The sequence below is a fragment of the Halichoerus grypus genome, chromosome 12 (assembly GCF_964656455.1).
Source record: "Halichoerus grypus chromosome 12, mHalGry1.hap1.1, whole genome shotgun sequence".
NCBI lineage: Eukaryota > Metazoa > Chordata > Mammalia > Carnivora > Phocidae > Halichoerus > Halichoerus grypus.
In genome coordinates, this window is record NC_135723.1 from 103,076,537 (window position 1) to 103,102,569 (window position 26,033).

The 26,033-nt window shown below is 48.2% G+C and overlaps 1 protein-coding gene and 1 long non-coding RNA gene across 6 annotated transcripts in view; one reads left to right on the plus strand and one right to left on the minus strand.

The window, feature by feature from the left end:
- DPP6 (dipeptidyl peptidase like 6) overlaps nucleotides 1–26,033 on the plus strand; it is an 898,846-nt gene that overhangs the window by 708,416 nt on the left and 164,397 nt on the right. For all 5 annotated transcript variants that reach the window (XM_078059778.1, XM_078059780.1, XM_078059777.1 and 2 more), the window contains exon 7: nucleotides 23,455–23,536. In XM_078059778.1, coding sequence (XP_077915904.1) covers nucleotides 23,455–23,536 — 82 coding nt within the window. The remainder of the gene's footprint in view (nucleotides 1–23,454; nucleotides 23,537–26,033) is intronic.
- LOC118529082 (uncharacterized) lies at nucleotides 7,003–12,211 on the minus strand. Its single transcript, XR_004913954.2, has 3 exons — nucleotides 11,990–12,211; nucleotides 11,709–11,788; nucleotides 7,003–10,193 (listed from the first exon to the last, which is right to left on the minus strand). It is a non-coding gene; the product is annotated as an uncharacterized LOC118529082 (long non-coding RNA).

A 26,033-nucleotide genomic window follows, 5' to 3' on the forward strand; every position in this document is an offset into this window, starting at 1 on the left:
TGTTCTCCTGGAAAATGAAGACAGATTTTCAGTGTTAATTCCATGTCCCTCTAATTAAATCTTTGGGGCAGCCTGTGTCCTGTTGTGAGCTGAGCCTGGTGCATGAGAAGATTCAAAATAGTGAGTTCACGAGGGCAACAATGAGAATTCTCAGCACGCCTCAGTGCCTCTGTGGCTCACCACATTTCCTCCCTGGCCTTTTTCTCATGGATCCCTGGGGGGCCCTGCAGCTGGCCCTTCCAGGCAGACACACGCTGGCTCTCTCGAGCCAGCTACCTTCATAGCTGCCAGAATATGCATGAATAGGATTGTTATTATAATGTTCTAATGTGAAGAAATGTAAAATGTAGAAGAAAGTGATGTCCTTAAAATATCGCTTTGCATGTCTCTACCACGGCATCGAGAGGGGAGAATCCCAGTGTTACTGACTTTCACACATTTTCAGAACCGTGGACAGCTCAGAGGTCTACACTGGACTCGCTCTAGCTGCTTCTCTCTGTCCTTCCTTCTCCCTTACCCTCCAATCCTCCTTCCCTTTCTCCCTTCCTCCCTCCAGAATACAAACCTTAGCAAGCATTTGCAAGAGAACATGACTTTAAAGTCAAATAGATCTGGAAATAAATTCCCAGGCAGCCCCTTTACCCGTGTAATCACGGAAGAGTTACTTTGCTTCTCCAGGCCCAATTGCTCCATGTATATAATGGAAATAAAATGCCTGACTCATAGGGTTCATGAAAAGGTTATAGGAAATACTGTAGAATAATGAGGTGGTACATTTAAGTGCCTGCTTCAGTGTGTGGAAAGCACTACAGGCCCTATTCATGGAGGAACCGAGATCTTCCATAATAGGGCCAAGTCTCTTTAACCCCCCTTCCCTGCATTTGGACACAGTAAATTTCACCCTCAATGTCACCTCTGATCAAGTGTAATGGCTTCCTGGAGCTGAGTGTAAAAGTGGTCTAGAGCTCTGTCCGGGCTCTGTGGGAAAGAATGTGGAGAACCGTGCAGCAGCAGGGGGAGGGCGGGGAGATGCGTGCGATGCCCCTGCGTGCCAGCCCCACTCCTGTGCGTGGTCACGTCTACGGTGTGTGCAAGCGCGGCCCCCAGACAGGGCGTGCTCCTGGGCGCCCACACCCCCACATGCGTGCCAGAGTCTGGCTGCTCTCTGTGTGCCTGGCAGCCCCATCCTCTGACCCTTCGCGACCAGCGTCCACACCCCCTTCTCAAAGAGTCCTCCTCCAATGACCCGACCTCCTGGGTGAGCATCTTCCCATTTCTCACGGCAAATGGCTAGTCCCCTTGTTGAAGTGATGTATTTTTTTCTGAATGGGAGTTTGGAAATGTGTTCAGTATGCACTCATTGCCTGACACATTCCTCTCCCTCATCCCGAGGCCTCAGAGAGAAGGGTTTCTCTGGCAGGGGCTTGACCGTGTCTGCACCCCGGGGGGACTGGTGTCCAGGGACAGCGTGACCTTGAAGAAGGGGTGCCCACAGACCTTGCTCTCTCCCCCATGGGGAAGTCTCCTGTGCCAGGGCTGGGTCAGCTGGCAGAAAAGCCATCAGCCACATGCAAAAGGAACTGGTTTCAACTGTACTTTCCCACCAAATCATGCTCCCCACAAACCCATTTGAAAAAGAGGTGACAATATGCATGTACGGCTTGTTGTTAAACTTCACGTGCCTGTCCCTTGAATCGGTCCCATCCTAGGAGGCATTCCTCGGATGTTGGCTGACAGTTGGAGGAAACTAATTTAGCAGTGTTGACTAGGAAGAAGGTGCATGCCAGGACCGTACCCCAAATCAAGGAAATGAGAGTCTCTGAAGGTATGATTTCAGTTGGGACCTGGGGTCCGCTGGACCTGCCCCTCCTTCACTTGCTGTCGTCACCAAGTGTCCTGGAAACTGAACCCTTCTCTCTCTGGAAACAAGTGACTAAAGCTTCCCCTGAAACATTAATTTCCTTGTCCTCTTGACAGACTCAGAGAGGGAGTGGCCGGTCTCAGATGAACGGTTGTGGCGGCCTTTTATTTAGTGACATTCAGCAAAGGCTCCACTGCGTGGAAACGGGACAGAGCCTGCTGTTTGTCGCCTGGCTCCCTCCCCAGCCTGGGGCTGGGGGATGCTGCTCCCTGCTAGGTGTCCAGGCCTGCCCGCGGGAGCTTGCTGTGGGCTCCACCTAGTGGGATCGGCGGGGAAGCTGCCGGTTCGGATCCCTGCATTTTGCCAGGTCTGAGTCACACAGAGTCAGAGGCATGTCTGTGGACCCCTTTCGGTCGGGCGTGAGAGTCCGTCCCCTGAGGAGCTGGCCACACGCCTGAGGTCAGCCCTCCTCCTGCTCACAGACCTTTCCCTGAAGAGAAGCACCCCAGTGCACAGGGCAGGTGGCCCTGGACGGCTGAGTCTGCCGGACGTGTGTGGCGCATGCTGGGCATCCTTCCCTGCTGCAGGAGAGTTGCGCGCCCAGCATGTGCCCAAACTGCGCCAGCCACAGGCCAGATGATGGAAAGGCCACGTGTATCCCTTGCTGTCTCCTTTATTTGGTACTCTTTCTGTGTCCCCTCCCTCTCTTGTCTGTGCTCCATCAGTCCCTACAGAGGGTTGGACACGGAGCCCCATGCACCGGTGGCGCTGGCTTAGGTTGACTTCACGGCATCCTGGAGCAGGAAGGCGGCCCTGGAGGACAGCGAGAGGGGCACGGGGTGGACGGCGGGGTGGACAGGCTCCTGGACGGACGGGCGTACGGCAGTCCCATGTACATAATCACCGGCTTGTTGCACCCTAACTTGCCTGTAATAACTCATGGTTTTACAGTCCAGGTTTCCAGTAAGTTTTGACTAATGGTATCACAGGAGCAAGTCCACACCAAGACAGAAAACAATCCGTCATGCCCCTCCTCCGCCCCCCGCTGTTGTCCCTGGCGACCGGTGACGGGTCGCCATCCCTGTGGTCTCGCCCCTCCTAGAATGTCTTCTCGATGGAGTCATACTCATGTGGTCCGTGTTAGCATAATTGCTTTCCACGGTGCCCCACGTTGTCACCTGCCTGCACCATACGTTCTGTCGCCGAGAACCGATCTGCTGCGTGGATACATGGTGATTGTTTACGTGTTCGCTGTTTGACATGTGAGTTGTTTCCAGCTTGGGGCTTTTTTTGATAAAACTGCTGTGAATGTTTGCATACAGAATAACACATGGAGCTGTGTTTTCATTTCTCATGAGTAAACACCTACAAGGAGAATTGCTGGTTCGCACAGTAAATGTATGTTTAACTTGATAAAAAATTGCCGAATTGTTATCCAAAGTGGCTGTACTGTTTAGCCCCCTCCCCCTTTTTAAATTCATTGCCTGTCCTCACCCCATCCCTGCATGTGACTGGCCAGATTTGCCTGCCCCGTTTCCCGTCCCCGGTGCAGGCACCCGAGGGTTAGCCGTGCAGCCTGGCTGTGTGTTGCTCGTCCCCACATTTGCTGTCCTCGGAGCATTCAGTGAACGACGGGTCCATTGGGATGTATGTGGTGGGTGCGGTAGGGAATCAGAGAGGGGAGGCAGAGCACAACCCCCTGAAGAGGCTGCTCGTGTGCATAACCTTCTGGGCATACACCTCACAAGCCATTAGGACAGCTTCAGCCCCTTGAGATCCGTCCCTTCTCGGGCAGATTTCTGGGAAGGGATTGTGTTCTGAGCCCTGCCTCTCTTAGAGGAGGGACCATGGAAGGCTGAGATACAAAATTATGCCGGTGACTTGGTCCCATGCTGGGTGTACCTGTTGCCTCCCAGCTTAAAGGCAGGGTGCAGGGCCCTCCACACCTGGAGAGCCTGGTGTCTGGTCTGCAGACCGGGGCTCCCATCCAGCGCTAGCAAAGGCCATAGAGTAACTTCTGTTGGGAGGGCACTGTAGGCTTTTTCAGACTCTCCTATCCATTCTTTTACTACATCTTGACTGCAACACTGTGAAGAAGACAGGCGGGCAGCACTGGTCCTCCCTGGGAGTGACTGGTGAGCAGTACCACCAACCCAGAGCGTATACATGACTCCTAAGTGTTTCTGGAGCCACTAAGAACACATGGTACAGAGGACCGTATGCTGGGGTTCTTCCTCACCGGGAAGGCCTGATTCCAGGGCACGGGCCAGAGCCTGATGGCACAAGTATCCAGTCCGTTGAGGCTTTCCAGCTCCCCAGGACTCAGCTCAGCCAGCAGACACTCAGGAGCACCCCAGGACTCCGCTCAGCCAGCAGACACTCAGGAGCACCCCAGGACTCCGCTCAGAGCTCCCCAGGACTCCGCTCAGCCAGCAGACACTCAGGAGCACCCCAGGACTCCGCTCAGAGCTCCCCAGGACTCCGTTCAGCCAGCAGACACTCAGGAGCCCCCCAGGACTCACTCCGCTCAGCCAGCAGACACTCAGGAGCACCCCAGGACTCCGCTCAGAGCTCCCCAGGACTCCGCTCAGCCAGCAGACACTCAGGAGCACCCCAGGACTCCGCTCAGAGCTCCCCAGGACTCCGCTCAGCCAGCAGACACTCAGGAGCACCCCAGGACTCCGCTCAGAGCTCCCCAGGACTCCGTTCAGCCAGCAGACACTCAGGAGCCCCCCAGGACTCACTCCGCTCAGCCAGCAGACACTCAGGAGCACCCCAGGACTCCGCTCAGAGCTCCCCAGGACTCCGCTCAGCCAGCAGACACTCAGGAGCCCCCAGGACTCCGCTCAGCCAGCAGACACTCAGGAGCACCCCAGGACTCCGCTCAGAGCTCCCCAGGACTCCGCTCAGCCAGCAGACACTCAGGAGCCCCCAGGACTCCGCTCAGCCAGCAGACACTCAGGAGCTCCCCAGGACTCCGCTCAGAGCTCCCCAGGACTTCACTCAGCCAGCAGACACCCAGGAGCCCCCCAGGACTCCGCTCAGCCAGCAGACACTCAGGAGCAAGGTGGACGTACTGCCCTGGGCCAAGTGCCCAGACTGAGAAGAAGCCTTGCAAAGCAAATGCTTCTGCCTGTCTGGACGCAAATTCAATTTAACCCTAGCCAGTAGCTCTCTGTTTTCTACATCCAGCAAGACGGATGAAGATGCCCAGACCACAGGGGGAGGGTGGGAGTGCTGGAACCTTTAGAGCGTTCACCTTTTTCATAAACAGAAGTTGGCACAGCCGGGTCCCAGTTGCTGACGTGAAGGGCAAGTTTTCTACATCTCTGAGCCTCTTGACTTGGATTCATCACGTCATGGCCCTAACGTAAGTCTCCACTGACTCTGTGAGATGCTTGGAGTGGTTTCAGGGCACTGCTCACAAACACGCCCCCCAGGTCCCTGACAGAAACAGCCGACATGGACCGTAAGGTAACATTTCTCAAAGGAGAGAAAAAAGTCCAAATCCAGGCCTGATGCGAGCCCTGCATTTAATGATCAGTGATGTCAGAACTAGTTTCTCAGCCAGGATGGAGCTGCCTGTGAACGTCCGGCTGGGAGGCCCGTGGGCTCGGCACCCCCCCCCAGGGCGTGTGTGGCATCACCCCCAGCCCCCGCCCGCCTCCTTCCCATGCAGCCAACGCGCGAGGGCAGCCCTCAGTGCTCATTCTTCATGCCTCTTCCTGTCCCAGAGCCACAGTAAGTCCCCACTGCTGACCACACGACATCCAGACACCAGCAGCTTCCTGGGCTCCATCCACTCTGCCCCTGGCCTGTTTCTTCCAGAATGTTCTTCCCAGGACACGCCCTTGGCTCCAGGGAGGAGCCGTGTCCTTCATCACACTTCCTGAGTTCTTGTCATCTGCCTGCTTCTTTCTTTATTCCTCTCTGCAGGTCTTTACAAAGCCCGTCACTTACAGTCCAGCATAGGCCCAAATTTCTTTCTGCTCCCTTATCCTTTCACACACGAATGAGGGAGCAAGTGAATGAATGTGCATACAAATGCATCGACACACATCAGTGAGCCCTTATCACATGTGATACTGAGACCTACGGTATCATTACGTATTTTGTACTCACAGCGACAATGGGGCAGAGGTCATGTCCCCACTCTAGAGATGAGAAGACTGAGACCCACAGTTGAAGCAACTTGCTCAAGGGCTCACCGCTAGTGGTCGGCCGTGGTCGGCCATGGTTTCAACTCGGTTCTCCCGCTCCAAGCGTGGCGCTGTCCTTGTGACGTCACCTGTGCGTTTCAGCCTAAGGGGATTCCAGCCAGATTGTGGACAGAGTGCCACGTCATTCGTTTCATTTGGGTTCTTTCTTCCTCCTCATGATGAGTGTGATGTAAAGCTCGTAGCGAGGACTGCATTGAGGACCTGTAAGATTGGGGATGACCCAGTGACCAGCACTATTTGATAAAGCCAAGGTGGTGACTTTGCCCAGTGCCACCGCCCAGAGGTGTGTCTGCGCGTCCTGTCTGGGAACAGCGATATGATGAAACACTGCTGCAGTTTATGTTCTGTGTGACATCAGTCACAGAGTCATAGTTAACATTGGTGCTGTTTTCCTGCTTGGTAGGACAAATGGAAGATATCTGAAGCAAATAAGTGACCCTTATCAAAATAAAATTATGCATCATTACATACTACATACAAGCCTTCTAAGAGGCCAGACGGGAAAATAGGTAAGGGACCCTGGTGTCACTGTGGTCTCAGCCCACAGCTCCAGGCTAGCCCTGCTCCAGTCCTCGTGTGCGGCCCCAGCTTGTCAAACCAAAAAGCCTGTCAACTGTAAGATAGCCAGGGCCAGCCTGGCGGGGGGGCTCTTGGTGGTTTGGAAGAAGTGAAGTGCCATTTCTTGGTAGAAAGTTGCCCCTGAGGGTCTCTGTCCCGTGAGAAAGTGCAGAGCTGTTCACCTTGGTGGAGGTGATCTTGCTGAACCTTGGCTGAAGGTCGTGGAGCTGGGTTCCCCTGCCGACCTGCCTCCTGTGTAACTGACCTCCTTCTCCTTGTTCCTAAAATACGGCTAGGGGCAACTGCTCAAGAGGGTTGTCAGAACCATCCTAGGACTGCAGAAAGAGAGGTTACACAAAAACATTTGCATTAAAATTTATTTACATGTGTTGAACAAACATAAGGTTAAAAGTAACCGTCTTCCATTGCCCCCCAAGAACCCCAGGGAAAAGGGAGAAAGGTTGTCCTTTAAGAGTTACTGAAATCCAGTGGCCCTGACTGCCATTGTCCCTGTGGGCGCGGGTCAGGTTTTCATCTGCCATCACGTGGCCAGAGACCCTGACCGTGCCCACGACTCGTCATGATGATTTTGCAGGAAATAGGAATCTGACCAGTTGTACTGAACCCTTCTGAAGACAGTCTGGGTGAATAGAAAGGTCAGTACACAGACAGAGAAGCCCAGAGAGGCAAAAAGACAGCCAATGTCCACCACGCTTGCCAGAGGAAAAAGCTGTCCTCACCATATGGGGCCACTTCACACTGTCTGCCTGTTCTGTCCGGCTCAGCAAGTACTTTCTGATTACAATGTCACCCAACCGATTCATTAACATGAGCGCTGAGGCCAACTGGCCCGTTATATTTCTCATAAAAAATTAATGAATTAGGGGCGCCTGGCTGGCTCAGTCGTTAAGTGTCTGCCTTCGGCTCAGGTCATGATCCCAGCGTCCTGGGATCGAGCCCCACATCGGGCTCCCTGCTCTGCAGGAAGCCTGCTTCTCCCTCTCCCTCTGCCCCTGTTTGTGTTCCTTCTCTCACTGTCTCTTTCTCTGTCAAATAAATAAATAAAATCTTTAAAAAAATTAACAAATTAGGGGCGCCTGGGTGGTGCAGTCAGTTGAGCATCTGGCCCTTGATTTCAGCTCAGGTCATGATCTCAGGGTCGTGGGATCGAGCCCTGCATTGGGCTCTGTGCTCAGCATGGAGTCTGCTTGAGTTTCTCTCTCCCTCTTCCTCCGCCCCTACCCCCTGTGTGCTTTCTCTCTGAAATAGATAAATCAATCTTTTTAAAAAATTAACAAATTACCTTTCTCAGTTACATCGATGGTTATGAATTTGGATAAGGTGCAACTCGTTCTAAGAGATCGCTAGGAATCCCCACGCCAAACACATCAGGCGTCTAAGGGTGCAGGCTGACGGCCGGGCCTCACTCATAGCAGCTTCTTCAAGAAGAGAGAAGGCAGCCAGCCTCCCTGGAGGATATTACAACACCACCTTTGCCATGTCTGATTCCCTTCACCAGTTGGCTTAGCTCGGTTTATCTCAGCCGTCTTCATAAAACACATGGAGCGGTTTGGGTGCAGAGATGCGAAAGGGTGTTACATCCTATTATTTCCTTATTAATCCAGTAATATCGGTGCATTACAGAAAGGCCATAAAAATGTATGTAACCAAAGTCAACTAAAAAGTATAAAAGCAAGATGTCCTTAAAAGGGAACCACTGGTTCTCAGCCCCAGTGATAAGCAGTGCGTGCAGGTTGATGATGATGGTGTTGGTGCTATGGGTAGGTATGACGCTCGGCTTCTACCTCTTCATCCTCAGCGGTCCATGGATGCCAGACAGTGTGGCTTTTAGTCACAGGAAATGTTTATTTCCAGAGTTTAGGTGCCTTCTGCCATCGCCAGCTCCTTGTTTACGACAAGATGCCCATTTCATCAACAACACAGCGCTAATCCAGGTCACTTGGCTCTTGGGCACCCACTGCTGTCTTTGGCATGATTTTGGACCCAGAGAGAGAAAGGTCTTCTGTGAAAGCAATCTCATTGTTATTTTGAGTTCCCGGATGCACTTATCATCTTCATGTGGACAAAACAATAATTGACTGTGGTTACATCAAATTGTCTCTTACTGATTTTCTACCAACATAATCCTGGCCACTAAATAGCATTAGAATGGAAGAGATACTGTTTGCCACAGAGCAGAACACTCACTCTTAGGTAAAAAATGGTTTTCCCGTCGGTCCACGGAGTAGAGTGATGAGTGTGTGTATGTGTGCATGCGTGTGTGTTTATGTGGGGGGAGGAGGAAAATCCTTCTAAAAAGAAAAATTCCTAATTTAAATCTAGCGCTTTCAACCCCACCCCTGTCCCCAGTTAAAGCCAACCTGAACTAATTTCAAATCATACATTTGTCATGAGAAGCGAGAGCTGTGGAAAGGCCATTGCTGCCCATACAGTAGTCTCTAAGAGTGAAATGACACGTGAAATATTTTCATAAAGAAAAAAAGTGGCAAAAAGTGTTCTTTTCCAGGGGCACCTAGGTGGCTTAGTTGGTTAAGCATCCGACTCGTGGTTTCAGCTCAGGTCATGATCTCAGGTGCCGGGGGATTGAGGCCCGAGTTGGGCTCCGCACTCAGCGTGAAATCTACTTGGGATTCTCCCTCTCCCGCTACCCCTCGCCCTGCTCACACGTGCTCTTTCCCTCTAAAATAAATAAATCTTTTTAAAAGATGTTCTTTTCCATCCAAGGTAAGGGATTCCTCACTAAATGAAATCAGATAGAGATGCTGGGACAGATGCTCCAGGGCGCCTTGTCAACAGGGTCTGCTCAGGAAGTTCGTAGACTCTAACCGATTCCTGCAGGTCTATGACAATGACCTGAAATTAAAGACAGGGATTTTAGATTAGGGAAATCCTGAGGATTCTTTTTTTTTTTTTTAAGATTTTATTTATTTATTTGAGAGAATGAATGAGAGAGAGAGAGCATGAGGTGGGGAGGGTCAGAGGGAGAAGCAGGCTTCCTGCTGAGCAGGGAGCCTGATGCGGGACTCGATCTCGGGACTCCAGGATCATGACCTGAGTCGAAGGCAGATGCTTTACCAACTGAGCCCCTCAGGCGCCCAATGCTGAGGATTCTTGATGTGAAGATTTGTCCAGATTTTCAAGGTGTTTTTCTTTTTGTCTACCAACAGGTTGAATTATGTTTTCAAAAAGTTATTTCTGGACCTCAGAAATTTTATTCAGTCATAACCAAAAAATTCCTATCACCTTATATAGAGATTTCTATGTCAGACACTGTTGTGAGCACTTGCATATATCCCTTCTGGACAGCTGACAATATGCCTATGACGTAAAGACTGTCCTAGCCCCCTTTACATGTGAAAAACCCAGGTGTGGGGAAGGAAGGGTGTCCAGCTGGTCATCAGAGCTTAGCAGTGTGGTCATGGGGTTGACACGCTGCTGCCGTCTGCAGGTGAGTGGCCGCCATCCCCAGCACTCCCGGGACGACGTGGCCTCCAAGATCGCCAAGGGAAAGATTTCCATACTAAAGAAGTAAGCTGAAAGTTACAAGAAGAGTGTTAGAGTTATAAGAAGAGAAAGCAAGTGTCTCAAAGGATCCGGAGTAATAGGACTAAAGTCTAAAGGAATAAAAACAGTGTTCCAGGAGATGGACTGACAAAAGTAACGAGATTTGTAGTGTTGGTAGACTCGGATGCATTCTAATTAACGGACATCAATATTAATTACAGGAAATGATCAGTAGCTGAGCACAGGTGAGCCATGTTTCTCTCTGTCCTTGTGAGGCTGTGTGCACTTTACTCCCATGTGGTCTTTGTGGGAGAAATATTTCCCATACGAGGCCCACAGATAAATGATAAACAGCTTTGTTGGCAGAGACGTGACTCTGTTGTCATTTTAAATTCCTGCCAGTTTCCAACAGCACTCTGTAATCACTCTTCAGGCTTTTTTTTTGTGGATTCAAAGGAGGTTTTGCACAATGTAGCAAAGGAAGCAGCAAATCTCTTAGTCTCTGGGGGTCTGATGATCTTGTGTGCACATGGAGACAAACATGCAGAACTCATACCTCCTACTTCCCAAGGGAGGGGGTTAGGAGATTAACAGTGACGAGTTAATTATTTGTCCTTAATCAGGCAATGCACGTGTACTCACAGCATCCCTGGCGCTATGTATGGATTACAGAAAGAAGGGAGATCTCTCCAGTTCTCACGTTTCCTATGCGGTTGGAGAGACCACACATGTGGGCAGACCAGTTTTATCATAGGAGAAGCTTTATGAATTCTGTGAATGAAGATGTGTTCTATTTAAAGTAAGAGTAATAGCAAAGAGCCCAGTCAACACAGGTACAGCCCTGTAGTCTGGGACTGTTCAGACTTTAAGAAGCAGTGCTTTTGGCCACCCAGTGCTGAAGATGCATTAATATTTAGTATCACCTGTCCTTAGCACTCCAGAGCACAGAGCAAATAAGCCTTGGCCTGCAAGAAGCTTCTGACCACATATAAATGCAAACAAAATAGGAACATGAGGTCACAGGTTATAAACTGCTGATAGTGAGGCAGACGCAAATATAAAAACAGAAGGTCTCCGAGACAGAGGTTCCTGTCGCCTACAGCATCGGGCATGAGGATAGGAGGCTCTGGTGCACCTGGGGGGCAGGTGGGAAGATTGAAGGGACAGGAAGCCACCTCATGCACTCTGCACCCGTGGTTCCGGAAGCACAGCTGGCTGAGGGGCGACCATCAGGTGCCCTTGTCCGCTCCACCGTATGTGAAAAGTGAGAAGCAATCTCAGTCTGAGGCGTGGTCCCCTCTGTCCCCTTCCTTCTCTATCCCAGCGGCACTGCTTCGAAGACTCCCCTCCCCGGCCCCCCTCCTCCACCCACAGAAGATCCCACCGTCAAGGACAGAATGGGCCAGGAAGTGCATCTCACGCTCTTCAGAACAGCCCTCCACTCCTCAGTCCCAGATCCCTAACTGCAGATGCCAGTGAGGAATCACCATTCGTCTGAAATTCTTCGTGCAAGGAGAAGAAAATGTGGGGACAAAGCCTCTTACCAGCATGTTCACAGAGATGGTCTTTTACTCTCACGAGACCACCCAGAAGAGTGTTCTTTGTGTTTCAGGACAAAAAGCTCCTAGAAATTAAAAAATATGACAGAAATGAAAACTCAGCAGCAAGGCTTAAAAACAAAGGTGAGGCCATTTTCCAGAAAACGCAACAGAAAGAAGGAAGAGAAAGGCTGAGAGAGGGACAAGGTAGGGAAGATTTAGAGGAGCAGCCCAGACATGTAGACACGCAGTTGGGGTGTGTCTACTGCATCACCGATGGGGCTCACCCGCGCACGACAGGCCGGTCGCGGGGCAGGACGGATCAGGGTTGCGCAGCATGGTCCCAACGGGGAGGGGGTCACCGCATCAGGGAGGCTGTGGACAGGCTGCTGGGCTCCTCTCAGTGAGCACTGAGTCTTCCCTCCAAATTGCTGGGCACAGTACTCGGGCTCAGCCTTCATGACTCACAGATGGGCAGCCGTGGGGAGAAGGCTGGAGTGAGCGAGTGGGAGGCGGCAGACGGCCTCTCCGACTAGGATTAGCCCAGAAGCCTTCCTCCTGCTTCATTCTGCGCCCGCCCGCGCAGCCCCAGCTGGCCTGACGGAACCTCGGGAACACGACTTTGAATAAGAAGACTGTTCCAGGCCTGATTCTGAAAATAAAGTTCCGGATGGGATAAAATCAATATGGAAGTTCTAAGTTGTGCCTTCCGAGTGGAAAGGGATGACAGAGGGGGTCGAGGGGCAGAGCAGCAGAAGGGGAGACAGAACAACTCGGGGGCGGCCCCCAGAATTGGGAATGGGGTCCCACGGTTTCAGGACTTTCTCTGCAGGCTTCGAGCACATGAGCTGGTAATGTTCTCTAGCACCGAGATGCTGGGGAGGGAGTGGGGACAGGCAGAGGGGCTGGAGATCAGTGCCCTCACTCACCCTCGCCCTGCTTTGCTCCTTGGCTGTAGAATCTAAATCGGTTTCGCTCCAAAGATACTTTACCTCTATACCATTCGGTACTCTTGCGCTTTGCACTCCCTCCCGGAGCTGTTAGAGATGTAATGCTGTCTGGCTTCTCCAGGTTGTTCTTTGGTCAGATTTATCCTTGGGAAGTTTGTGCACTTTTTTGTTTTGTTTTTATTTTTTTTACTATCAACATATACAGTTAAATTGGTTTAAAATAATTCCTCAAGGGGCCTCATTCGTGTCTTCAGATAACAAGCCCAGCTCTTGGTCAGAAGGAGCATGGGTCAGGGACCGCAGTGCACAGCCTGGGAGCACTACCCCCACCCGCGTGTGGAACGCCCGCATGGCCAGGCCCTCCGGCTGCATGGGGGGGCCATGGTTACCCAGCATTCCCTGTGCTCACCCAGAGAGCCGCAGGCAGCCCGCACCATCAGAGTGCACTTCCCTGAGGTGCGGACGCTGGGCAGTTAGCCGGGCCAATTCTCCATCTTTGGTTTATTTTTAAAACATCTGGAGAGCTTCTAAAAATGTGTATTTCTAGGATCCACCCAGAACTAGGTATATTAAGTATGACTTGGTGAGATTTGGGGGGGGGGGTTACAGAAAACACAAAATAACAAGGGCTTTTATAAGTAGAACTTGCTCTCTGACTCACGTCCAGAGGACCCAGGCTGGAGCCCGGAGAGTTAGGGACCCGGGCCGGCCGCCTTGCTTTCCAGCCTGATAGCCTCCACTTTGTGCTCCTTGGTGATTGCTCCGGGTCTAGCCATCACACCGAATTTTCAGCTAGCTGGAAAGAACAAAGGGAAGAAGAGTATGCCCCCCTTCTTTCTAGGATGCTTCCGAGAAGCTGCACTTACCATTTGCACACAACCAAATTTACTGCGAGGCCTCCCTCAGCTGCAGGGAGGCTGTGACGTGCTGGCTGGGCTAGGACCAGCTCTTGGGTACGCAGGAGAGATGTTGTTGAGGACAAAAGAGGGGACAGGGCAGCAAGAAGTCCCTCTCTGTGCACTGTGCACCAGGGGCTGAGACCAGGAATCTGCCTTCTTAAGTGACGCTCTGAGCAGTCTGTGGACTGGCTAGAGGCGCTGACCAGTCCCTCGGCGCACGCATGGTGCATTCCCGCACCCCAGGCTTGTAGCCTGCTGAGCAAAGTGCTGCTAGCACCTTACATAAATCATCTCGTTTGTCCTCAGAACAACCCAAGAGGTAGGGCTTACCGTCCCCACTACAAATGAATCCAATGACTTCTCCCAAATCCTGGACCACTCAGATAGCAATGACTAAAGGGCAGATAGAAAAGGTAAGAACCAGTAACAAGAAGTGTTTAGGGAGAGTGGGACAGAGATAAGAACAAAGGATAGCAAGAGGTATCCACTGGGAGGGGTTGGCTGGCTGGTGGGAACTTGCTGGGGACACAGGGAGGGTGGCTTTGCTCTTCATGTAAAGTGAAATGTCTGCACCTTTCAGATGACACCACGAAGATCCCTTTGTCTCCACCGTCTTAAACCACACTCCACACTGTACTTTCTTCTTACTTTCTATGTACAGTACTCATGCTGGATGTTGCAGGTACTATGACGGAAGACCACATTACCCCCAAACTGAGTGGTTTAACACTGACAATATTTATTTTGCTCGTGAATCGGCCATTTGCTTGGGGCTCACCAGGAACAGCCCATCCTGGCTTCACTGGGTGTCCGCCAGGTGAATTGCAGAGTAGAGGCTCAGGGCAAGAATCATCAGGAGGCTGGCAGGTGATGGTGGCTGTCAGCCGAGACCCCAGCTGGGTCTGCTGGCTGAAACCCCTCTGTGTCGTCCCTCCATGTGGCCTGGGCTACCTTGCAGCATGGTGACACAGGTGCATTTCCCAAAGAAGGGAAACAGGGAGTGCATTATTGCCTGTGTGACTCATCCCCGGGGGTCTCGCAGAGGAATTGGGCTGCCTTCTACTCATTGGTGCAGTCAGATGGCCACGGTCCGTTTGGAGAAAATAAACTCCCTCTTTGGGTGGGGAGCACCAAAGTTCTGAAAAAGCATTTGGGACCAGGAATATTGCTATGGCCGTGTTTGGAAAACCCCATTTGCACCACAGGCCAAAAGATTTTGCTCAGTTTTCTCTCCGCAGTTTATACTTTGAATCTAATAGGTATATTAAATATGCATTTTTTAACTACACCACACACACTTGGTCCTGAAATTCAGATGTGGACCTTCTTAAAGATCGTATACACTGAGGATTGTCTGAGTTCTCACTGTGCAAAAGGCGATCTTCCTCATCTCAGCTGTCTGCAACCTTAAATTTAAGGAATATTCCGAGTTCCTTCTTAATACGTGAGACCCACAGATCTCCACCCTGTACACCCTCTGTGTAAGTGGTGCAGCTTTTACTGCCTAAACCTTTAATGGCAAACCTCCGAACTGTCCACTGTTCTAGTAAATATCCCAGCTGGGCTCTTCCCCCTCCTCTTGGAAGGGATAATTGAATAGAAAAATATATATTGTCTATGAATATCTTTAAGAAACAGTAGAAACAAATGTTTTAAGTATAGGAAGAGGAAACCAAATATGGGTCTTTTCCCCATGTCGCCCGTGATGGCTGCTACTGGCAGCCAGAGTTTGGGGACCTGCAGAGTCACGAGTCTATAATGAAACATTCTAATCTTCTCGTTCCATTTTTTTGTGCTACATTTGGCAGTCTGTCAGTCCCCCTATTGCCTGATTAATTGCTAAATGTCAGAAACTCGAAGAAATATTGTTCATATTGTTTGTGAATGCCGTCTAGGGCAGCATGGGGGCCCCTCCCTAGCCCTGCTCAGGCTTGCCCCCTGCTACTGTCTCCTGTGGGATCATTCGCCCTTGTGCAGGTAGGCAGGGCAGGAACTCCACGTCAGGGAGCACATCCTGAGGAAGCATCAAGCGCATGAAGGCTTGGCACTAAATCACTAGGAGGTGATGTGGCAGAACAAAAATAACCTTGAATCTGGAGTCTACAGATGAGGCTTAATGTCTTGAAGGCAGCCTGCAGCTGCAGCCAGAGGTCCCCCTCCCACCTCCTTCTCTTTCCCCGTTTTCCCCTTCTTCCTTCTCCTCTTCTTCCCTCCTTCTTTCCCCTTCCCTGGCTTTATGGAGATGTAATTCACAAACCATGCAGTTCATCCATTTAAACTGTATAGGTCCGTGGTTTTCAGTGTATTCCCAGAATGGTGCAACCATCACCTAATTCAATTTTCCAACATTCCATCACCCCCCAAATAGGCTTTGTCATTCAGCTAATGCTGCCCACTCCTCTCTCATTTCCTTTGTTAACAGAGGTTACTGAGCACCTGTCTAGACACTGAGGATACAGTAACAAATAAGTGAGAAGCCCCCCTCTTACCTAAAAAAACTTTTCATGTGACTTTGTTTAGTACTCGTACTTGTGATCGTAGGCGTTAAAGTGTCCCCGTGAATTGGATGGGGGTGACATCACAAGCATTTCAGACTGAGCCGCCCCATCATCTGTCAGTGATTGGAGCAGCTCTGCAGGAGAACTTCTATATCAGCTCTCTCCTGAGGAAGGAACTTCTGATACACCATAGATAGACACTTAAAATTAATGGTAGGATGTGTCCTCGAATGTTGGCCACTCCAGAAGGACTAATGCCTATGAGGATCCCTGCCCTCAAGAATTTAACCGTGTAATTTAAGATATGTGTAGAAACTGATATCATGAATCTTTAAATTCTGCATGAGTTTAGAGGTATCACTGACCCTAACCAATCATCAGTAGGTGATTAAACGAGGTCCCATTTATGTATCCATTTATCCATCCATTTATTCATTATTCAATAATATTTAAGAGCATCTAATATTAAGATACACTGGGACTATATCTTATATTTTTACATGACCCACCATGCCAAGCACATAGGAAGAGTCACAAAACACATATTATTTGATAATGGAATGCTGGTTTTAGGTGTCTTTAGCCACAAAAGGTTAGGATCCAGAAAAGCAATTTTTAGCTTTACTATTCCAAGTGCCATTTTTATTGGGGAGTTTTTCAGTCCCTATAACTAGCTTAGAAAGATAAATGAATAAACTTTGCTGTACTAATTTACTCTTCATAATTCAACATGATTGATGCCCTGTTTTTTTATTGCTCAAATAAGCAAAATCAAAATGGATTGCATGATTATTTTGAGATATGGTAAGTCCAGATGATTTTATTCTTCCTTAATCATTTTTTCTACCAGTCCACCTCCTGGAGATGATTTATCACAGAGCCTGCCATGGGTTCTTTAAAATAAATGAATAAAGTTTTAAAAAGACAGAAAAATTGGGGGGGAGGGCACTAACCACAAAATAAATGGAAACATGACTTTATGCATTCCCACACATGCATGCATGCACGCACACACACACACACACACACACACATACACACACCCCTCGGTGGTCCTCGGTGCGGGAAGGAGGAATCCGGGACTCCTTTGATGGGAGCGCGGGCTCCACAAGGAAGCACCATCATGTGGGCACAACGAGCATTTTGCAGATAAAACCTCATCCGAGGCTAGTTTTGCTTTGCCCTCGGAGGGTCTTTCTACTTTGTTCCTTAAGTCAGTTGGGGATTTTCTTTCTCCTTTGACCAAAGCAGGAGATTCATCTTTAGACAAGAACTGATCAGCTCTGTGTCCTTGAACAAATCACTTACCCACTTTGGGCCTCAGTTTATCTAAGAAATGAAGAGTGTGTTGATTTCCTGGGGCTGCAGTAACCAATTCTCACAAGCCAAGTGACTTAACAAAATAGAAGTTCACTCCCTCACACTTCTGGAGCCAGAAATCCAAATTAAAGTGTCAACAGGGCCACGCTCCCTCGAAACCTGTAGAGAGGGATTCTTCCGCTCTTCCTCTGGCTTCTAGTGGATGTGGTCACTCCAGGCTCTAGCCTCTGTTGCGGCCTGGGCTTCTCCCAGTCTGTCTGTTCTGTGTTTTCTCCCCTTCTTATAAGGGATTAGGATGGCGTTGGGGCCCACGCAAATTGAGAATGGCCTTATTTTAACTCGGTTACATCTGCAAAGAGCCTATTTGCAAATAAAGTCCTATTTCCAGGTACTGGAGTTAGGAAAGCAGGACAGAATGGAATCATGGTTGAGAAGAAGGTGACTGAGCAGTAATGATGGGAAGGGTTAGTACCCCACTGGCTCTCACTACACCTGGCTCCGTGCTTTCTCTGCTAGTTCCCAGGGGCCTAGGTGTTTATATGAGGGGGTGGGTTGAGCATAAACCCAAGCTGTCCATTTGCTAGGCTGGGACAGAGAAAGAATTGTGCAAGGCAAGCCATTCAGAGGGAGGTTCGAGCAGAGCCTGGATGACCATCAAGTGAGTCACTGCAGAAGGGATCCCCATGTGGCAGGGGAAGTTGAAGAGACCACCCTGAAATCCACATTAACTTGAAAGCAAATGAATCTTATACCGTCATATTCCAATGCAAAATATAGACTTATTTCATAGAAACAAGTGAGAACAGGGTTGAGGGTTGAAGTCCCTAAACCCACCCCCGCATAATACAGGAATCAAGGTGTTTGTTTTATTGCTGAGATCTATAGTAAATTTGTCCTCAGATCTGATACATTGTTGGACCTTTTGTTAAAGTTACATATATATAGTGGTTTGCACAATCAACTGAATTATTTACCAGTTTACCAATGAATAAACTGGCGTTCATTGAATATTTACTTGGTAAGCTCTGTACTGCCTCTTTTCATGTGCAGTGGATCATTAAGTCCAGCCCTGTAAAGTGGGCATTTTTATTCTCATTTTATACACGAGAAAACCAACTTAGATTAAGTTTCTCTATTACCCCACATCCCCCTGCCAATTAGTGGCAGAATTCAGAATTACTTTTATAGCCTCTTAGAGCTCTTTCCACCACATCCAAGCTCCCTGCCCTGCGTGAGGTGCGTGCACGATGGTGTTTTCCTAAACACAGACCGAGGCAACTCGGCAACTCACTTTGGTCGTCATGGAGGTGTTGAACTTTCAGAGATTCACTAGCTAGGAAAATAAAAAACAATTCCTTCTTTAGAGCATGTTAGAGTTTATAAAGTAACATTCATTGTTTCTCTTGATTTTCACGACCATCCTGTGGAGGAGATGGTAACTATTACCCCCTTCCTCGTTGAAGCTAGTCAGAGAATTGCACCCAGCACCCAATCTGTGTGACATGGGGCTGGAGCGCGGGCTTTTCCCGTTAACGGTTGCTGTCTTCTCGATGTAGAAACGTGTCTCATGTGCTGGCAATGAGAAAAAGGGAGCTTATGTGAGTCCTCCAGAAGGGGTGAAGATAACAAAGGCCGGATGCATGTGTGGTCATGGTATTGTTAGCAGGTGCTCATGAAATCTTCTGGGGCACTTTGTCTACTTGGAGATACCATCTCCAGTTAGCATTTATGAGGATTTACACTTGTTAGATTAGAGAGAGACTAATCTCCTGCTGTTCCCCATTATCCAAGACTCCTCCTAGAAATCATTACCTAACAAAGTGAATTTCAATATTCAGTAAGACAATGGGATTTGAAAATTTTCTTATTCTGTGCTCCATGCTTGGAAAATTCTAGATAAACCCAGACCTAATGAATTCATTAGGTTTGTCTTTAAATTTGCAAAAGGTCTTTTACTTAGAGCCACCCCCATAACCCATCCATCCTCACTCATCTGTTTATTCACGTGCGTGTATGAGCACCTATGCCATGCTAAATATCAAAGACTTTTTTCCAATTCAATATCAAGATTACAGTATGTTTGGAGGGAAATTCTCTCACTTTCATTTCTTTCTATAATATTTTTTATAACCAATGAGATATAAGCTATTCAATTTTTTGGAGATTTTTTCTTAGCTTCCTTTTTAAAGTAATTTTAGACAAAGAAAGATGGCAAAAACAGTACAAATGATTCTCTTCTATCCCTATCCCTACTTCTCCTATACTCCTGAAATATTGTTAGTGTGTTTTATAACCACAGTGTCATTATCAGGAACAGGAAATTAACATCGGCACCTTGCTATTAATTCAACTTATTTGAATTTTACCTATTTTTCTACCAATGTCTCCTTCCTTTCTTGGGATCCCACATTCCTTTAGGCATTAGTTCTCCTTAATGCCCTCCAGTCTGCAACATTTCGTCAGTCATTCCTTGTTGATCATGACCTTGACACTTTCAAAGATTATTGGTCAGCTGTTCTGTAAAGTGTGCCTCAGTTTGGGTTTGTCTGGTGTTTTCTCTCTTTTTTTTTTTTTTTAAGATTTTATTTATTTATTTGACAGAAAGAGAGACAGCGAGAGAGGGAGCACAAGCAAGAGGGGTGGGAGAGGGAGAAGCAGGCTTCCCACCAAGCAGGGAGCCCGATGAAGGGCTCGATCCCAGGACCCTGGGACCATGACCCGAGCTGAAGGCAGATGCTTAACCGGCGGACCCACCCAGGCGCCCCTGTCTGGTGTTTTTTCATGATTGAAGTGAGGTTATGCATTTTGAGTGAAAAATACCACATGTATAATGCTTTTTTCTTCCTTCGTTCTAACTTATTAATTGGGATTCTCTCATGAGGAAGAGCTGCTTTATGTATTTGATTACTTATGTATATTAGCATGGACTTATGAATATTGATTTTATTCTATCAGTTAGTCTGATACTCTTATTGATTATTTTGTTGCTCAGATTTATCTAGCTTTGGCCATGAGAAACTCCTTCAGGTTGGCTTCTGCATTCTTTGAACCAGCCTCTGTCTTTTTTGAGTATTTCCTCATTTTCTGGACCCATAAGATGTTCCAGACTCATCCTGTATTTTCTCTGTTCCAGTCCAGATACGATTACATCCCCTAGGAGCCCTATTTACTTTCCTTGGATGATGGTGTTTAGACACCAAGATATGGGCAGTGGGTGTGCTCATTGTTACCGGGGGTCATTGGTTCTAGGCCTCCCTGTGAATAGAGCAAGAACATCTATGTATGCACACCAACACCTGGATACACATATATCTACATTTTGGATGTATGTGTGTATATATTCGAAATCATGAGTTTGTACTGATACCTCTGATTCCAGGCCAACTTCACACAGTTCATTTTAGCCTTCCCCTTTTCTTTATAATTTGTTTTTCCAGCAGTAAGAAAACTGGCTCTCTTTATCTCCACTATATTTATATATTTGCAGAATAGTTTAATTCTAGCACACACATAAAGTCGTTTCAGAATTACTAACCCATTGTCCTCTGATCTTTTTGACTTTATGGTATCCAGTCACGACACTGTTTCCCAAAGTTGTTTATGTTGGTTCTTTCCTTCCCCACCCCTTCTGTGTAGTTTTGTGCTTCATTTCCAATAGGGTTTTGCTCTGTTGTGGTGTTGCTCTTCCTTTTTGGGTTCTCCCACATCCTGATTGTTTTTAATTCTTAGTTTTATTTGTAGAGTATGCAAAAAGTATGTGAAACCCTACTGTGGTCTAAGACTGGGCATTATACCAATAAATATACCCAGAGAAGTGCTTCTCCTTTCTTATCCAGCCTCCTCATGACCAATCCCTGCTTCTTCCCACCCACCCCCTACACATAACTAACCTCTGGTTTCTGGTTTATGTTTCTTGTATTTCTTTTTTTCACAAATGAGGATACGTGTATATTTTCTTTTATCCCTTATATGATGGGTCACATACTCTAGATGGTCTGTTGAGTTTTGCATACTCCATCATGAAAAGCGCCCCATATCAATTTATGGAGGTCTTCATTCTTTCTGACATCTGTACCATATTCCATTTGTATGGATGTACCATGGTTTCCTCAAACACATATTGTTTCCAGTGTTTTGTCATTACAAAGCTGCAATGAATGTAACCTTCTGCCTATGTATTTTTGTATTGTAGGAGGTATATCTACCCAGAAGTGTTCTAGTTCAAGAGTTAAGTGTGTATTTTATTAGGTATGACCAAGTTTCCCTCTGAAAGGTTTGCACTAGTTTTCACGCCCACCAGCAAAGTATGAGGATGGCTTTTTCCTCACAGCCTCACCAATACAGTGCGCCATACTTTTCTTTCTTTTGGGGAGGGGAGCAATTTCATAGGTGAAAAATGATAACTCAATGTAGTTTCAGTTTCGATTTCTATAATTTTGCATTGTTTGGTCCTTTTTAATACGTCTGAGGACCTTTTATATCTTTTTTGTGAATTGTCTGTTCGTGTCTTTTTCTCATGTTTCTAATTTTTTTTTTTGGTTTTTTGTAACCTCAATATTTTAGGGTATTTTTTATATATTATGGATATTAGCTATTTTTCCATGGTGTATGTTACAAATATTTTCTCCCAGTTTGTCAGTTGTCTTTTGTTTGTGATGTGTTTGTTATGCAAAAAGTTTAAAAATTTTTACGTAGTCAAATGTGTCACTCTTTAATCACTTCTGGATTTTGAGTCCTTAGAAAGCCTTTCCCTACCCACAGTTAAAGAGGAAATGGCCCATGTTATGAAAATACTTTGAAACATTAAAAACATACAAATGGTAGGGTTTGTTAAAATTCATTCAAAACCGGGAATGTTAAGACCCCTCCCTTACTCTTCTAACTGCCCGGTCATCAGTCTTCCCAGCTGAATCCTATTATCATTGCCATTCCCTTACTTAACACCTAATCACCCCATCTTCAGGCTTCCCTGATCTCTTTACATCCAGGGACCCCATGTAAAACTACTCTGGGGTATCGCAGACTCTCTCGCCTTCCCCAACACTTTTTACACCTAAGTGTATTCTGTTTTGTTCTGGTAGTATTAGTAAGCAACTGCTTTAGAATTTTCTGCTGATTCAAGCCCAGAATCAGTACCTACACTTTACCTCCCTTCCTTCTTGCCTCGTCTCTTTTGTTCAAGCAACTCCTAAAATTCAGCATCTTCCTTTTCCAAAGACCATTCAGCCACAGCCTCTCAGTAGATGAATGAGTGCGTTCGTAGGTATGCCTTCTGCATATCACAGCCAAGTGATAGGGTATGCACCTGACAGAGTCTGCCTGTCCAGCAGAACACAGGTTATACGTCGTCTGAAAGAAATATGAAAATGAATCTTTTCCACATGCTGTAGAAAACAGTGTTAGCTACAAAATACACTGAAATATTTTATACTTATGAAAGTGTTAGGTTTTTTCATTCTTTCATTATGACGTTTATTTAAGTATATAAGTAGGATTTTGTTAGCATAGTATTTTGCATATCAATAAATTAAGAATGAAAAATCTAAGTGATGTTTTAAAGGAAAAAAAATCTTTCTCTCAATCTTCCCCTCCCTCCCTCCTCCTTCCCTCCTTCCCAACACAAACCAAAGGGTGGAATTTGTCCTCAGGCTGCTGGTTTGGGAAGGTCAGAATGACCTGGCATTATGCTTAGAAAAAAAGTGATCCACCAGGAAAGCCCAAGATGGAAACAGAAATCATGGGGACTTGTTACTGCGTAGCCATGCATTTCCATTTTTAATGTTGACGGGTGTGGATATTTTAATAATTGATCTACAGACCTCTCTGCATGTTGTCTCTTGATAAGTATTTACTATTTGGGTTAAGCAGTGATGGGACTGGTTCAGCTTCATGTAAATTATGTACATCTGAAGAAATCTAACGGAGGCTGAGACATTCTTTAATAACAGGAGCTCTTGAAAGTCATACAACGGAAGAAGGGAAAAAGTTAGAGCTGGAGGATAAACATACAGCATTCTTGTTTCCCACCATGTTGATTGATTGATTGATTGATTATTTGTTTATCTATTTACTTATTTTCTTTCAGGGATCCTCAAAGTCTGGACCCACCGGAAGTGAGCAATGCAAAACTTCAGTACGCAGGCTGGGGTCCTAAAGGCCAGCAGCTGGTAAGCCAATCAAGCTCAGTGACCAGGTTTGAATTTGATGAAGTTTACACATTAGAGGCTGAATCTGTCTCACGACACTCGATGTCTGGGTTTGTGTGAGCTACATTTTGGAAAAGGACACCAGAATATTTGCATGTGTAAAATGGCCGTTTCTTTTTTGTCAGAGAATTATCTTGAAGCTGGACCAGGCTGTACTGTGGTTCCCAGATCCAATGCCCTGATATCCTGATAGCCCCAGCTGTAGCTGCGTGTAGATCACAGGCTTACTGGGAGGTCAAGGGGATAAGCCTTGTCAAAAGGACTGTCAGTAGGAATTAGCAGAATCGTGTAGTCATTGAAAGTTTCTTTTGCGTTGCTCTTGGAATCTGGCCCTGTTCTTCCGAGGGTTTTATGAGAGGTGGATTTGCTGGCCTTTGTGGGCCGGGCTCCCTGCGTGTGAGGTCAGCATACAGCCAGGGCAGCCTCACGGCTCCACATCAGACACCTACATGGACTCCCCCTCGGGTTGGCAGACTGACACGTTTCCAGAAACTGAATGGCCAGGCCGGTCCAGCGCGAAGGGCTCTGAGCCAACAGCAGTTGGGAGGGGAGGGTTCTAGTCCTGTGTGTTACCGGAACCCTCAGCTGTCAGGCTGCAGTCGGCCCGCCCCGTGTTGAGTGAAAGCGGGGTAAGATGATCTCTCAGATGTGTTCCCGCTCCAGCATTACCCAAATCTTCTTCCCCGAGGTCGCATCGCCCCCTGCAGGAAGCCCCTGCAGTATGGGGTCAGGTGACACGGCCCGGGTCCAGCTCACCATGTCCTCCTGCGTCTTGGTGCTGATTACGTAAAGCTGCATTTCAAAAACTCTTTTCCTAAAATAACACAGAAAATGATTATTTTCAAAAGCTTGGGGTGAGAGAATATTGGACAGTCTGTCTTCTGTCTTAGGAATTAAAATAGTCTCATTTTTCCCAGTGGTGCGATTGTATTCCCTTGGTCGCATGTTGGTTCCATTGCCTTGAAATGGTTTAAAGAAACAGGAGGATGTGGGCCACAGCGCTGTCCTGGCTATTACCACGGGGACCCGGCGCCAGGCACACAGTCATCAGGATCCGGAAAGCACGTCTAGCCAATGGGGGTCGGCAAGTGAGGGGAGGCCGGAGGCCATGGCAGGGGGACACCGACCCACCAGTCAGGGCAAGGAGACGAGGCTCGCCTTTCCTCAGAGGCGCTAACCCTCCCACAAGGAGGACCTGCAGCTCCCAGGAGGGAGCCCAGTGGTCAAGACCGAGTCTCCAACAGCCGACTTTAAATCCCTCTGAAATCCTGACTGAAGGTGTTTCTGGGAAGCAGATCATACCCCTATCCGTCCCGTCCTTCCGTACAAGTGACCTGTCGCCTCCACAGAGTCCCTCCCTGCTCTCCATGATCTTTGGGTGGCCTGCTGCCCACAGCCTCGCCCGCCGACCTCACCCCCGCCTCGCAGAAGAGCTCAGGCTGGGCAGCCTCCTCACAGACGTCAGCAAAAGGACATCGTGACTCACGCCAGCCAGCGCCTCTTTCCGCAGACCTGCCGCCTCGCTCCTTGTCACCCAGCGATTACCACGAAGCTTATGGACCCCCGCCTCACCCTCGGCACGCAGGGGAGGCCAGACCCTGGAACAGAGGCCCTTCAGCCTGATCCTGCCGTTTGCAGAAAACCTAACCCACAGTTTACTAAAGGAGGAAGCGTGTGTGTGTGTGCGTGTGTGTGTGCGTGCATGACGTTAGAACTACATCCGGAATTTGGAGGCACACGGGGCTCCACGCTGCTCCCTCTCCAGACCCCTTACTTGCTAGGCCAGCCCGTTCCCCACCAGAAGCCACCACTGCCTCTGGGACAATTGACTTTATACTCAGGTCATGCTTTCTAGGGGCGAGGGTGGGCCTGAGTGATTACAGAGTCCTCACACTTAACCTCTTAAAGAGGAACTGGCGGCAAAGCTAAATACGCATCAGCTTCTCTGAGAAAGCTTCCCTGACCCCTCCCCGCGCCCTGGGCTCCACCCCAGCCTCCTACGTCCCCACGCGAGCTTCCGGTCATGACGATGTCTTGCTGCCACCGATGCATCTGACCCCGTTTGGCCACCTTCACCTGGGCGTCCAGCACTGTCATCTCGTATGCTGGGTGCCTAGCGCAACACCTGGCGCTCAGTAAATATTTGTTGAGGTCAGAAATGAATGCACGAACGGATCGATTAATCACTTAATACATTCTTGTGATCCTCAGTCACCTAAACACCAAGCAAGTGTGTGGAGGCAAGTAGCCAGGACCTGTGTAGGTGTTCAGGATATTACTTCCGGTGAGGGAAGTCCGACTTCCTTTCTGCTCCAAGGAAATGAGTGTTCAGTGAAGTAGTAATTGCTGATATTTGGCCGTAGTACCAAAAGGACTAATGGGCTCGTGGAAGTTTTGAGCTCTGAAGCTTTTTTGAACTTTGGGGTTTTTATGAGACAGTTCTTGTACTGAGTACAGT